General features: G+C 45.6%; 3 protein-coding genes across 4 annotated transcripts; all 3 read left to right on the top strand.

Annotated features, from left to right (window-relative positions):
* Positions 1–2,044: 2,044 nt before the first annotated feature.
* LOC4340491 (pentatricopeptide repeat-containing protein At3g29230) lies at positions 2,045–4,061 on the top strand. The gene has a single exon (XM_015786538.3). It carries the CDS (start codon positions 2,297–2,299, stop codon positions 3,719–3,721), a length of 1,425 nt encoding a protein of 474 aa, XP_015642024.1. The 5' UTR covers positions 2,045–2,296; the 3' UTR covers positions 3,722–4,061.
* A 1,949-nt stretch (positions 4,062–6,010) lies between these two features.
* Positions 6,011–7,584, top strand: LOC112936094 (12-oxophytodienoate reductase 1). Its single transcript, NM_001426613.1, has 2 exons — positions 6,011–6,477; positions 6,597–7,584. The coding sequence occupies exons 1-2, from the start codon at positions 6,117–6,119 to the stop codon at positions 7,376–7,378; spliced, it is 1,143 nt and encodes a 380-aa protein (NP_001413542.1). The 5' UTR covers positions 6,011–6,116; the 3' UTR covers positions 7,379–7,584.
* A 3,510-nt stretch (positions 7,585–11,094) lies between these two features.
* On the top strand, positions 11,095–13,057 carry LOC4340490 (putative 12-oxophytodienoate reductase 2). Of its 2 annotated transcripts, none has more exons than NM_001421394.1 (3): positions 11,095–11,287; positions 11,359–11,761; positions 11,860–13,057. In NM_001421394.1, the coding sequence occupies exons 1-3, from the start codon at positions 11,177–11,179 to the stop codon at positions 12,639–12,641; spliced, it is 1,296 nt and encodes a 431-aa protein (NP_001408323.1). In that variant the 5' UTR covers positions 11,095–11,176; the 3' UTR covers positions 12,642–13,057. The 2 variants fall into 2 exon arrangements, with proteins under 2 accessions (NP_001408323.1, NP_001408324.1); NM_001421395.1 differs by having other exon boundaries at positions 11,130–11,287; positions 11,407–11,761.
* The last annotated feature ends 1,962 nt before the right edge of the window (positions 13,058–15,019 follow it).

The raw sequence follows: 15,019 nt of genomic DNA, 5'->3' as shown, positions 1-15,019 counted from the left end.
ATTCCAAATTGCAATAGAAGAGCAAGTGAAAAGCTTAGAACACAAGAGAGATTCAGCCAGCCTTTTTGAATTTCCAATATCCTGGCCATATCTGTCTATCATGGCGTTTCTCAACATCAAGGACACTAACAGGGTCATGTTTTTGGCGTCTCTTTTACTCATGGCCATGGTCTATTCATGTGCTGCACAAGGTAATTATAAAAGAGTTTCTGCCATCTTAATTTACAAAAGTATCAATACGTATAACTCAATTCTCCATCCGTTCATAAATAGATGTTATTTTTTATATATAGACAGTCAAATTTGAAGAACTTTGGACACAGTATACATATAAATACTGTTATTTATCATGTGAAGAATTGCATTGGCAAATAATTGTGAAATATTTTTTTAACCCGGTGTTTTGTGTTATATGAGCCATATATTTTTGGTGTCATCTGAAAAGTATAACAAAATATGGTGTTTCATGCTATATAAATGATTCTGACACACAATATCTTCCAAAATTTAATTCATACATTGAGCCTCCCTTTGATTGTCAAAAAAAAAAAGGAAACTTGGATGATTTCAATTGTATAAAAAATTCTTAGAAAGACCTTTGAAAAGGATTGAATCTATCTACTTCTTTAAAATTCCTATAAAATAGATAATTCTATAAGAATTTTAGTGGAAAATTAGCAAGAACTTCAACTTGTTGGGACATATCTTTGATTCTGTTTCTTTTTTCTGATTCCCTCGTCTTTCTGGTGGTCTATTATATTCAAAAGATTATTTATGTATTTTTTTTATCTTGTACTTATATTTCTGTTTAAATCTTACTGTGTTTTGTGTTTGTATTCCTATCAAAATTTATCGAATTTTTTTTCTTTGTATATTTATTATCGGTTTTTTCAACCAAACGTTCTGACCCTTAATCGAATATTTGTGCACAGATGATTGGTGCCATGCGATCGTGCCATGTGATTCGGTGACATGCCCGGAGTACTGCCAGAAGAGGGGCTACGTGTACCCGTATACCACGTACTGCAAGCCGGGACAATATTACCCCATCTGTTGCTGCCGCCAGCTGGCCAAACCCCCGAACGGGGACGTGCGCCGCCTCCTGCTCTCCAACTGATTCAAATCGCGTTCGGTCGCGATGGCAACGGCGACCACTACGACAGTTATAAGTAGTATACTGTTCTGTTTTAAAATTTTGCCACCTAATATATCATTGTACTAGAAAATATCCAATTATATATTAGGTAGTAATATTGTGAGATGAAGGGAATAACTTGGTTTTGCTTTTGGTGAGAGGCCAAAAGGGTTGGTTTTCTTTTGAAACGATGGGGAATAACAAATTGTTGTATGACATTGCGTGTTGTATTGGATTAATACAATTATGTTACTTATATTTAAAAGTAAAAATAAAATTTACTACCTGTATCGTTTCAACCAATCGCTTCAGAGATGAAAACGGATATGATATTATGTAATCCGCTTCACTTTGAATCCGTCCAAGGATATTGGTATAGCTATTTGGTGGATGTGGATGCCGATGTAGATGATGATATGATATCGGTTAGATAAACAGTACTTCCTCCGTTTCATATTACAAGACTTTCTAGCATTGCCACATTCATATATATGTTAATAAATCTAGATATATATGTATGCCTAGATTTACTAACATCTATATGAATATGGGTAATGCTAGAAAGTCTTATAACCTGAAACGAAGGGACTAATGATATTTTAAAAAAGAGCAAATTTATTTATAATGGTATGGTCCAATTAACCCTTCCCATTTCCACTTTCTTCACCTCCAAATCTTCTATGTGCCCAAAAGAAAAATCTTCTTATATCCCCTTCTCAGAAACAAGTCCCTTAACTTTGTGCAGTAACTTTATGTAATTTGTAGCTGTCGCACTGATACGTGAATTATACCGACAGCACAAAATTAAAGTATATTAAGTCACATGATAACTTTGAGTCACTGACGTATAGTAGCCATCTTTACATGAACCATATGCTGTAAAGTCACCTGACCTGAGGAGGGGATCTCATTCCTCTCCCTACACCCGGGCACCCGGCGGCCGGCGGTGGAGCTCCACCCCGACGAGCCCACCCCGCGGCATTGTCTGCTGCTAAAGCCGAGCTCTACGGGTGAGCCGGTGAGGCACGGCCACACGAGCACCCACCCCCATGGACGGAGACCACGTTGGGAGGAAGGCCACCACCATCAGCGCTCGGGGCGCCGAGGAGCAGCCGTTCGGAGGAGCAACGAGTTGTTCACAGGCGCCGCCTATCTGATCTGATGCAGCTTCGGGTGCTCCCGAACGCCCGCGCGGCCCTCATCCGCGCGGTGGCGGATGCCCCCGGCCGCCGCGAGGAGCAGGCCCTCCACTGCCTCGCCTGCAAGCTGGGCCTCGCCGGCGATGCGGTGCTGGCCACCGCACTGCTCACCCGCTACGCCAGGCGCGGCCTCCTGGATCCCGCCCGGAGGCTGTTCGACGAAATGCCTCGCAGGGATGCGGTCGCGTTCAACGCCATGCTGGCCGCGCTCGTCGCGTCCCGGAGGATGGCCGACGCACGGGAGCTGTTCGAGCGGATGCCGGACAGGACCCCCGCCTCGTGGAACACCATGGTTACGTGTTACTGCAAGGCCGGCGACCTCGGCTCCGCCAGGGAGGTGTTCGAGGCGAGCCTCGGGGCGACGGCGAGCAATGTCGTGTCGTGGAACACGATGATCGATGGGTACTGCAAGGCCGGGAGAATGGACGCTGCGCAGGAGCTTTTCGATTGTATGGGCTGCTCTTTCTCCTCTTCCCCGTCGCCGGACGTTGTCACATGGAACACGATGATGGCCGGGTATTTGCGCCGAGGTGACCCCGCTACCGCCATCGCCATGTTCCGCCGGTTGATGCGACAGACAGTGCAGCAACAGACGCTCATGATGCCCACCACGGTCACCATAGCCACCGTGGTGACCGCGTGCACGCAGGCAGGGGACTTTGCCTTTGGCCGGCGAGTCCATCACTACATCCGTCAGCTCGGGACAAGGATCGACGCCGTGCTAAGCAACGCCCTCATCGACATGTACTTCAAGTGCGGGAGCGTGGACCGCGCGCTCGACGTCTTCGCCACCATGCCCGACGGCCCCAACCTCTTCTGCTGGAACACGGTGATCGCGGGGCTAGGCATGAACGGCCGCGGCGAGGACGCCGTCAGGGCGTTCCACGACATGGTCGGGAGGAGTCGAACGTGCCGCGGGATCATCCGGCCCGACGGGGTGACGTTCGTGGCGCTCCTGTCGGCGTGCAGCCACTCCGGCCTGGTAGCGGAGGGCCGGAGGTTCTTCGCCGAGATGGTGCCGGTCCATGGCGTCGAGCCCCGGGAGGAGCACTACGGCTGCATGGTCGACCTCCTCTGCCGCGCCGGACTCCTCGGCGACGCCGTGCGCGTCGTGCGGGCGATGCCCGTCAGGCCGAACGCCAAGATTCTCGGGTGTCTCCTGCTTCACGCCCGCCGCTTGTCGTCGGCGTCGGAGGAGGACGGCGTCAGGGTGGGCGAGTGGGTGGCGGACCGGATATCGGAGCTGGACCTGGACGACGGCGCTGCCTATGGCCTGTCCAACATGTACGCCTCGTTGCAGAGGTGGGATCATGTGGAGATGCACCGGATCAAGGTGAACGCGGCGGTGCGCCATAAGCAGCCTGGTCAGAGCAGCTGCATGATCTAGCAGGCTGCAAGAACTGAAGATTATTGCTAGCCTGGGATTGATGACAATTGTCGTCAATTGCTGTCAATGATGTACCTGGTAGCTATGTACAGGTATTCGATTTTCCTCTAAGGGCCCCTTTGAATTGGAGGATTTGCATAGGAATTTTGGAGGATTTAATTTCCTAAGGATTTTTTCCTATCAAACCCTTTGATTCATAGGAAAGTATATGAAATTTTTCTTAGGATTGCATTCCTATAGCTCAATTTCATAGGAAAATAAGCAAGAGATTCAACCTCTTGGAAACTATCTTTTGCTTTGTTTGTTTCCTATGGTGCTATCAAAGGGACCCTCTTCATCCTGTGTTTTCCATTCCTGTAGGATTAGGAAAACATGCCACTTCAATTCCTACGTTTTTTCTATTCCTGTGTTTTTCCTATGCGTTTCAAAGGGGCCCTAAAAGTTTTTTTTTTCTGGAACGACTCACATAAGACGGTGCGAAGTTATATTGATAGAGCAGAAGAAAAATTATAAGATTACAAACCTAGAAGGTCGTAACCAGGAAAAAGAAAAAAAAAGTATACCATCACACCCATACATCGACAGTGCCAACACATAGAACAAGGAGAAGGCTAGCATTGGACCGGTCGTCGCTAAGCGTGACCGGCTACCGCTAGGTCAACAAAGAAACACGGCCGAGATCACCCAAAACCCAACCCTTACAATCAACACAAAGCCCTTATCTATCCAAGTCTTTAGGAGTAAGGGAGAGAGGGTGAGAGAGAATAATAGAACACCTCTCCCCCCTAGGCCCTCCAACGTGGCCAACTTGTAGAGACTAGGATGCCGCTACAAGAGGATGAAATCTAGAGGGAGCTTGCACCAATTGGTTTGGGGTTTTGGCTAGGGGATACCTAAACGACATCTCTAAGGAGAGAAGCAACGGAAAACACTGCCGCCGCCGTCCGTCAAGGTCCCAAAGAGAACTAAGACTTTGCTTTTGCCCGGCATCCACACATGAGGGATGAGACGGCACGGCAATGCCCTTAGGAGGGGAATGACGCTTTGAGCGTCATCATTGCCGGCCCAGCTGAGGCCGGGTTGGGTTTTCACCCGCCACTCGCCCCGATGCTCCACCACAGTCCAACCTCTGCCGACATGTGGGTCCACTGCACCATCGCCCCCTGCCGGCTAGCCTTCGTGCGTTTTAGACCGCACTGCATCCATCGGCAGCCTTCCTCTAAAAGTTATTACTTCCTCCGTCTCAAAGAAATAAAAATACTAGGGATATCTAGATTCATGCTTAGAATTTAAGTTTTTTTAATTATATTTTTAATCTTAGTATCAAGGTGTCTAGGCTGTGTTTAGTTCCACGCTAAAATTAGAAGTTTGAAGAAATTGGAACGATATAACAAAAAAATTTGACATTTGTACGTGTAGGAAAGTTCGATGTGACGGAAAAGTTGAAAGTTTGAAGAAAAAAAAAGTTGAAATTTAAATAGGGCCTAGTATCAAACGCGTAGCCACTGATTTCTAACGTGCTGTCGTTTGCAATGACGTCGCAGGACGTAAGCACGCGTGCGGCCCAACGTTCGCGTCGCTTTCTTTCGATGCAACAATCCCCTTTTGTTGACTTACCAGAATTCGCCTTATTCTGTTTATGTTTGGTCTGTTTGTAGTGTTTGAGAATCCTACGTATTTCGAACTTTATGTTTTAAGAGCTAAACATTTCACTTTATCCTTGGCGGGCACATGATAAATTTAACCACAAAATACTACAGTAACATGCAATTCGAAAGATATAGAGTGTTCCTTTAAAATCATACTCCTACTTATCTCAACTTGGTTGTTTTAAATTTTATAAATACCTGGCATTGTCAACCGCGTCAGTATTGAAACGTAAAATACTAGTAGTAGTATACAGAGTAACTACAAACAAGTTGTTTATTTACTCAAAGCACTCCGGGAATCCACACGCACTAGAACAAGCAATGGAAATCGGAACCATAAACAAATAGGGTCATGTTTGAATTCAGAATCAAACGTACACACCAAACACACCATCGCGTTGATTGGCACCGTCCTCGGCACCAAACTCCTGCTACCTCGATGTCTTGATCAGAACCACAGGAGTACGCGAACTAAAAAACGGCCACATGCAATGAATCTGTTCCCACGGGAACAAATGGAAACCTTTTTTCTAACGACAAGTTGTGATGACGGAGAGGGTGACAACAGCAGTTGGGAACACTTGGCGTCTCGGCGACCACCAACACCTATAAGTAGAGGCAGGCACCAACAAAAATGGAAGTAGAGCAACAAAGAACAGAGCAGAGCAGAGCAGCAGCAGCAAGAAACAGAGAGAGAAGCAGAGCAATTTCGATCGAGAAGAACCAAAGCTACTCCTAAGCCAAAGATGGTGCACGCACCGGCGAAAGTGGCAGCTGCGGCGGCGATCCCGCTGCTGACGCCGTACAAGATGGGGCAGCTGGAGCTCTCCCACCGTGTGGTGCTCGCGCCGCTCACGCGGTGCCGCTCCTACGGCAACGTGCCGCAGCCGCACGCGGCGGTGTACTACTCGCAGCGGGCGACCAGGGGCGGCCTCCTCATCGCGGAGGCCACCGACATCTCCCCCACCGCGCAGGGCTACCCGGAGACCCCCGGCATCTACACGCAGCAGCAGATCGAGGCGTGGAAGCCCATCGTCGACGCCGTCCACCGCAAGGGCGCCCTCTTCTTCCTGCAGATATGGCACGTCGGCAGGGTCTCCACCACAGGTTCGTCCATCTGCCAGATTATTTACTTGCTAGTTGTTACTACTTGGTTACTGATTGATTCGAAGAATCAAAGGTCATTGTGCTCTTTGATTGATTAAATTTCCAAATGAAATCGACAGATTTCCAGCCGAATGGACAGGCGCCGATCTCAAGCACCGACAAGCAGATCACACCGGACGATTCAGGCATGGTGTACTCCAAGCCCCGGCGGCTCCGGACGGATGAGATCCCTCAGATCATCGACGACTTCAGGCGAGCCGCGCGGAACGCCATCGAGGCGGGGTTCGACGGCGTGGAGATTCATGGCGCGCACGGCTACCTCCTGGAGCAGTTCATGAAGGACAGCGCCAACGACCGCACCGACGAGTACGGTGGCAGCCTCGAGAACCGGTGCCGCTTCGCCGTCGAGGTGATCGACGCCGTCGTCGCCGAGGTGGGAGCTCACCGTGTCGGAATCAGATTATCGCCGTTCGTCGACTTCATGGACTGCTTCGACTCCGACCCGGTGGCTCTCGGCTCATACATGGTGCAGCAACTCAACAAGCACCCAGGGTTTCTCTACTGCCACATGGTGGAGCCAAGAATGGCCATAATCGAAGGACGAAGGAAGATCGCCCATGGCCTCCTACCATTCAGGAAGCAGTTCAATGGCACTTTCATCGCTGCTGGCGGGTATGACCGGGAGGAAGGGAACAAGGTGGTGGCTGATGGCTATGCCGATCTCGTCGCCTATGGGAGGCTCTTCTTGGCTAACCCTGACTTGCCGAGGAGGTTTGAGCTTGACGCACCATTGAACAGGTATGACAGGTCTACCTTTTATACACAGGATCCCGTTGTTGGCTATACAGATTACCCTTTTCTTGAGGAGATTGATGAGGAGTCAAGAACTACTTATGCTTAATTGTCACCTAAATAATCCAATTTTAGCCTATTATTTGGATTAATAATGTAACACTTATCATGTGATACGGACAAGCATGAATACATTTTTTTGTTGTAAGTTTGTAGCTGTTGATTCGAGATTAATGAGCTAATGTAATATTGATATTGTTCGAGAAAGATGTATTCGAATTTTTTTTTTGAAAATAATACGATTTTAATGGAAAATCGTAAAAGTCTAGGTCGGTTAGATGAAATCGCAAGTTTAGCACCCTATCGAACAACCGTGGTTCGACAGGATACCTATCGAACAACTACAATTCGATAGGGTACCTGCGGCAGTTCGACAGGTGATTAAAAAAAATTAAAAAAGGAAAAATCACTGTAGCACGCTGTTCACAATACCCTATCGAACCTAGGCAGTTCGATATGTGCCTGCGAGCACTGTAGCATCACTATAGCGCGCTGTTCACGCAACCCCTCTCGAACTTTGGCAGTTCGATATGTCCCTGTCTAGCACTGTAGTGATACTGTTCATGTACTTTTTTATTTGTTTTTGGACGAACTACCCTGTCGAACTAAAACAGTTCGACATGTACCTGTCGAACTGTAGTTGTAGTTGTTCGATAGGTACCCCTATCGAACCGTGATTGTTCGATAGGGTGCTAAACTTGCGATTTCATCAAACTGATCTATAGTTTTGCGATTTTCCATTAAAATCATATTACTTTTAAAAAAATCGATGTATTCCTTTTCCTATCATCATTATAGTGCTAATCCTACTGTGTTAGAGTATGTAGCTCGACACACCTATCACAGAGCACCCATGATCACACCGGGTTGTTTCAGTCATACTATATTTTTACACCAGCATCTTCTTAACTTATATGCTAGATTCGCCACTGCGTTGAGCTATAACATCTCAATACCAATGCTTAGCTTTGAGCTCTTGTCTAAGACGGCACAAGTTTACAATGTCATTGAAGATGAGCACATTGTCCAAGGTGGCACGAGTTTATCATGTCATCGGAGTTTAGTGCCAATGCCATTGTGTTGAGCTATCTACTAGTGGTGGCACGAGTATACCATGTCATCAGAGTTTAGCATCAATATCATTGGCCCTGAGCACTCTACTAATTAAAAAGTGTTGAGTGAAATGGAAAAAAAAAAGCAAGTATGAAGGATCACGGAAGCAAACCATGGACTTGGGACTGAAGACCTCCACCACTGCACTAGCCTTGCTTTGCTGTAAAAGAGGGAATGCACACTATTTTTAGCAATAAAGAGGTCAATGTCAGTGGCAGTGGTACTTTGGTTCCTGGCAAATTTGTACCACCTTGAATAAGAGCTCAACTCCAAACTTACTAGTGCCGAGACATTGCAGGTAGTGGAGGACTAAGGAAATTCACGTTGAGTGTGTCTATTAGGGATCACTCCCCTCTATCTTTTAAAAAGAAAACATCAAGGTTTGGTAGCAAAATTTTGGCAAATTTTGATTTAATTTTTCAAAAAAATAATCAAACTGTGGTTCAGAATTCGTGAAAAATCTGTAAAATTCAGGGGAAGAAAAAGCAGTCCACTCATGCTTCGTCCCTTGCCGCAACCCGTTGTCAGTTAAGATAGTTGTATAGTCTCTAAAGGTTCATCTTCTTATTACCATCGAGTTTCAGTCCACTCTTGATCTGATCGGTTATTTTAATGCGCACAGCTGCACGACATCGTGGATGCACAATGAATTAGTAAGGTGAACTCCTAGTGATACCATCCAACGAAAGCCATCATGCCCTAAGCTACCTAGCCATTCTTCTTCTTGGTTCTTCCTTCAGTCCTTTCTTCTTATCCTGATTTGACCTCCGGACAAACTGTGATCACCATTGTGCTCTATTCATCGAGGGGATTCTATTTTAATGCTTTCTCGCTACCATCCTTGCCATGATTCCACGCCACACCCTAGTGTTTTTTTTTCAAAATTTTTGGGTAGTGCATACCCGGCACCCCTTGGGTTCGTCCCAGGCTATAGCTCAGTGTCATTGAGGTTGGTGCTAAAGCAGATGCCTATTTCTGTAATTAGTTTTTATCATGATGTTTTTTCAAAACAAGTTTTTTTAAAGGATCAATCTTTGCCTATTTAAAAAATAAAATCTGCTTCCAACAAAATATTAGTCCGCCCAACTCTCCCTATCCATCTCGGTTCTCGGTTCTGATTCCGATCGCTTGCCCCGCCGCATGCGCGCTCCATCCCCACCTGCGGCTCTCTCTTCCCTGTTGACGTACGGACCTCATCCATGTCGTCCCTCCTCCCTACTTGGCAGCCCTCTTCTATTAGCACCCCTCTTCTCCCCTACACTCTATCCCTCCTTCCTGGCATCCCTCTCCTCCCCAACCCTCCTTCCCTCCTCCCCAGCGTATCTATGTGTACCGCTAAAATTTAGTTGACCGATCAACGCCATAAACAAATTATGTTAACTCTATACCATAAATCGATTCAAAACTTAAAAAGAAATTATCACTTCCATCTACCTGTGTCATTTCCTAAAGGGCGCCAAGCATGAATAACAATGGTGTTATACACGAACTGTCAAATTAAATTATGAAATAAATTCTTTTTGCCACATATGTCGTAAAAAGAGCTGCTTGTCTACTTTGGTGTTTGGAGCAGTATGGCTCCTAATTCATATCAGTATACACTTTATCAATATACTTCATAAATTTATATTTTCTTGATACCAAAAAGAAAAATGAACTTTATGATAGAAATTTAACGGTCAAATAATAGTCAACTGATGAAAGGGGTATAGAAGGGATCCAAATTGAAACTTAGGGATATGAAAGAAAATAAACAAATCTCAGGAGAATAGAAGGGATTGGGTGAAGTTTCAAGGGTACATATGGAATTTTCTCAACTTGGAGATTCGTGCATACATCTACCAGTCCATATCTATTGCAACCGTTCATTCATTTTCTGTGTTCCGTATTCTTTAGGCCTGATTAGATCTTCTGGCAAGTTTTTTCACCCTGTCATATCAAATGTTTGAATGCATGTATAAAGTATTAAATATAGATAAAAATAAAAACTAATTACACAGATTGCGTGTAAATTGCGATACGAATCTTTTAAGCCTAATTGCTATATATTTAACAATATGGTGCTGCAGTTTATAGACGGATTATGTATTTTTTTTTGTTATTAGACTACGTTTAATACTTCTATGTGTCCGTATCTTCGATGTGACAAAGGTATAAACACGGCCTTTGTAACCTTTGTAAGACTGTGTTTAGTTCACGCCAAAATTGAAAGTTTGGTTGAAATTGAAACGGTGTGACGGAAAAGTTGGAAGTTTATGTATTTAGGAAAGTTTTGATCTGATGAAAAAGTTAGAAATTTAAAGGAAAACTTTGAAACTAAACACGGCCTAAGTATAGTCATGTCAACTGGACCCACACCTGTCCTAATAGCTGGTGGGGATAGAGTGGCAGTATATCCATCCCCAAACCACACGCGCTGTCCCCGTCATGCGTGTTGGTGGTATAGTACTAGTCAGCCACGTTCAGCTAATCTGATGCACAGGAACTCCCCTAAAGCCAAGATTTCTCACTTTAAAACACTGAAATGCACAGTATTCGATTGAAGTTTTATAGGTTTTCAATGGTAGTGCACCACCTTAGTTTTGGTGCTAGCTCCGCCCCAATAACTAGTACATCTTTTCTAGTACCAGGATCTTGTGTTGGTGATAGAGAGGGCCAGCACATCCATCCCCAAACCACACGCACTGTCGTCTTCTTTCCCCAACCTTCCTCTCTACTCTCCCTCCAAACATCCATGGCGTCTTCGCCGCCGGTGTTGAAGTGTTGCTGCCGTTTTCCTGTGGCAATCAAAACCTCACGCACGGATAGGAATCCAGGCCGTCGTTACCTCGTGTGCGCTCGTGAGGTGAATGCCCATACATTTGTTAGATTTTCTTTTTCTTGGTTTGTTGCACTAACTGAAGCAGTTGGGAACAGAAAAGCGGCTACCAGTCTATACCTGACGAAATCGCGTGCGCACTCCAGGCCAAGATGGTGCACGCACCTGCGAAAGAGGCGATCCCGCTGCTGACGCCGTACAAGATGGGGCAGCTGGAGCTGTCCCACCGGGTGGTGCTCGCGCCGCTGACGCGGTGCCGCTCCTACGGCCACGTGCCGCAGCCGCACGCCGCGGTGTACTACTCGCAGCGCGCCACCAACGGCGGACTCCTCATCGCGGAGGCCACTGTCATCTCCCCCACCGCGCAGGGCTACCCGGACACCCCCGGCATCTACACGCAGCAGCAGATCGAAGCGTGGAAACCCATCGTCGACGCCGTCCACCGCAAGGGCGCCCTCTTCTTCCTACAGATATGGCACGTCGGCAGGGTCTCCACCACAGGTTCGTCCACTTGCTGGTGGTTGGTTGATTTTTTTTCAAAGGTCATTGCAAATTGTGCTCGTTGGTTGATTAATTAAATTTCGAAATGAAATCGACAGATTTCCAGCCAAATGGACAGGCGCCGATCTCGAGCACCGATAAGCAGATCACACCGGACGATTCAGGCATGGTGTACTCCAAGCCCCGGCGGCTCCGGACAGACGAGATCCCTCAGATCGTCGACGACTTCAGGCGAGCCGCGCGGAACGCCATCGAGTCGGGGTTCGACGGCGTGGAGATCCATGGCGCGCACGGCTACCTCCTCGACCAGTTCATGAAGGACAGCGCCAACGACCGCACCGACGAGTACGGTGGCAACCTCGAGAACCGGTGCCGCTTCGCCGTCGAGGTGATCGATGCCGTCGTCGCCGAGGTGGGAGCGCACCGTGTTGGAATCAGATTATCGCCATTCGACAACTACATGGACTGCTTCGACTCCAACCCGGTAGCTCTCGGCTCATACATGGTGCAGCAACTCAACAAGCACCCAGGCTTTCTCTACTGCCACATGGTGGAGCCAGGAATGGCCATCGTCGAAGGACGGAGGAAGATCACCCATGGTCTCCTGCCATTCAGGAAGCAGTTCAATGGCACTTTCATCGCTGCTGGCGGGTATGACCGGGAGGAAGGGAACAAGGTGGTGGCTGATGGCTATGCCGATCTCGTCGCCTACGGGAGGCTCTTCTTGGCTAACCCTGACTTGCCGAGGAGGTTTGAGCTTGACGCACCATTGAACAGGTATGACAGGTCTACCTTTTATACACAGGATCCCGTTGTTGGTTATACAGATTACCCTTTTCTTGAGGAGATTGATGAGGAGTCAACAACTACCTATGCTTAATTGGCACCTAAATAATCCAATTTTAGCCTATTATTTGGATTAATAATGTACTACCTCCATATTTTAATGTATGACGCCGTTGACTTTTTATCCAACGTTTAACCATTCGTCTTATTCAAAAAATTTATATAATTATCATTTATTTTATTGTGACTTGATTCACCATCAAATATTCTTTAAGCATGACATAACTATTTTCATATTTGCAAAAAAAATTGAATAAAACGAATGATCAAACGTTGGTTAAAAAGTTAACAGCGTCATACATTAAAATACGGAGGGAGTAACGCTTCTCATGTGATACGGACAAGCATGAATACATTTTTTTTCTTGAAAGTTTGTAGCTGGTGGTTCGAAATTAACGAGCTAATGTAATAATATTGTTCGAGAAATATGTATTCCCTTTCCTATGATCATTATAGTGCTAATACTATCAAAATCCTATTGCATTATCTAATGCAGCTCAACACACCTATCATGGAGCACCTATGATCACACTGGGTTGTTTCAGTCATACTATATTTTTACACCCGCATCTTCATAGTTTATATTCTATATTCGCCACTGTGTTGAGGTATAACATCTCAATACCAATGCCTAGTGCTGAGCTCTTGTCCAAGGTGGCACAAGTTTACAATGTCATCGAAGATGAGCACATTGTCCAAGGTGGCACGAGTTTGTGATGTCATCGGAGTTTAGTGCCAATGCCATTGTGTTGAGCTCTCTACTAGTAGTGGCATGAGTATACCATATCATCAGAGTTTAGCATCAATATCATTGGCGCTAGGCACTCTACTGATTAAAAAGTGTTGAGTGAAATGGGAAAAAAAAAAGCAAGCATGAAGGATGGCAGAATCAAACCGTCGTCTCGAGACTGAAGACCTCCACCACTGCACTAGCCTTGCTTTGCTATAAAAGAGGGAATGCACACTGTTTTTAGCAGTAGAGAGCTCAGTGTCAGTGGAGTGGTACTGCGCTTCGACATCTTGGCAAATTTGCGCCACCTTGAATAAGAGCTCAACGCCAAACTTACTGGCGCTGAGATATTGTAGCTAGTGGCGGACTAAGAAAATTCATGTTAGCGCCCCTCGTTCATGCTGGCCCTCCTCCCAGCTCGGCAGCCCTCTTCTCTCAGTGCTCCTCTTCTCCCCTACCTCTCTCCCTCCTTCCTGGCATCCCTCTCCTCCCCAATCCTCCTTCCCTCCTCGCTAGTGTATCTATCTGTACCGCTAAAATTTAGTAGACCAATTAACGCCATAAGCAAATTGTGTCAACTCTATACCATAAATCGATTCAAAACTTAAAAAGAAATTATCACTTCTATCTTATCCTTGTCATTCCCTGAATTGGGCGCCAAGCATGAATAACAATGGTGTTGTACACGAACTATCAAATTAAATTAAGAAATAAATTCTTTTTCCCACATATGTTGTAAAAGAGCTGCTTGTCTACTACTTGTTGGTGTTTGGAGCACTATGGCTCTTAATTCATATCAGTAGAAAGTGTCGTCCACTGATGATCTTCCGAAGTAAACTGTTATGGTACTACCTATCAATAGATTGATAGACTTGGAGCTTCAAATCTTACATAATTTTCATCCAATATATACAACCCGTTTTAAATGAAATAAAAAGGAACAAACATGCCAAAAATCGTAAATATAGAAACAAAACAGTTGTAAAAAAAAGAATCTAATTTTGGTGCAACGTAACCTAGTAAGTTTACTGTAACTAGTGTAACTACATGTTAGATCTAAATAAACACAAATTTTGATGCAAGATCTTACGAAAGAAAAATGAAAGACATAGACCTAAAATCTATCGAAAGTGAAATGGCAGAAACAGACTTTATTGGGTTGAGATTATTTATTTATTATTCACAACATGTGTTGCACGCATACGATATATATATTATAATTAAGAACCATCGAGACCTGCAATACCGTTGACGAAAAAATTGAACACGTCGGCCTAGGAGATCTGCTTAGCTCCAGTGCAGGTCCAAATATGATGAGATACAGGCATGCCAGTCAGTTTGATCCTGCCACTGACAAGATATGTAAATAGTAGATCAAAACAACCGATCGGCTGACAAGCCGATGGAGCAGTTCCAGCCGATAGCCGATAATAGCCGATGCCGGTACCAGCCGATAGCGATAGGGTTTAAGCAATCGGCTATATGTCCAATGTAGATAATGATATAAAGGCAATCGGCTGATGGTAATAAAATATAACAATAATATCCAGTAGAAACCAATCGGCTAACAATATGATATAGTAGAACAAGCACTGATCCGAAGGTTAAAGCACACATCGGCTAGCGGTCCGATGCCATGAAATCTACAAGATTAGATTAAACAGTGAAACCTTTGTTGTCAT

The sequence above is a fragment of the Oryza sativa genome, chromosome 6 (genome assembly GCF_034140825.1).
Source record: "Oryza sativa Japonica Group chromosome 6, ASM3414082v1".
Lineage (NCBI taxonomy): Eukaryota > Viridiplantae > Streptophyta > Magnoliopsida > Poales > Poaceae > Oryza > Oryza sativa.
This window is presented reverse-complemented; position numbering and strand designations above follow the sequence as displayed.

Excerpts from the sequence above, each read along its gene's own strand:
- LOC112936094 (NM_001426613.1), top strand. The coding sequence starts at position 6,117 with ATGGTGCACGCACCGGCGAAAGTGGCAGCTGCGGCGGCGATCCCGCTG. Across the intron at positions 6,478-6,596 it reads CGGCAGGGTCTCCACCACAG|ATTTCCAGCCGAATGGACAG; the intron begins GTTCGTCCATCT and ends TGAAATCGACAG.
- LOC4340491 (XM_015786538.3), top strand. The coding sequence starts at position 2,297 with ATGCAGCTTCGGGTGCTCCCGAACGCCCGCGCGGCCCTCATCCGCGCG.
- LOC4340490 (NM_001421394.1), top strand. The coding sequence starts at position 11,177 with ATGGCGTCTTCGCCGCCGGTGTTGAAGTGTTGCTGCCGTTTTCCTGTG. Across the intron at positions 11,288-11,358 it reads ACCTCGTGTGCGCTCGTGAG|AAAAGCGGCTACCAGTCTAT; the intron begins GTGAATGCCCAT and ends AGTTGGGAACAG. Across the intron at positions 11,762-11,859 it reads CGGCAGGGTCTCCACCACAG|ATTTCCAGCCAAATGGACAG; the intron begins GTTCGTCCACTT and ends TGAAATCGACAG.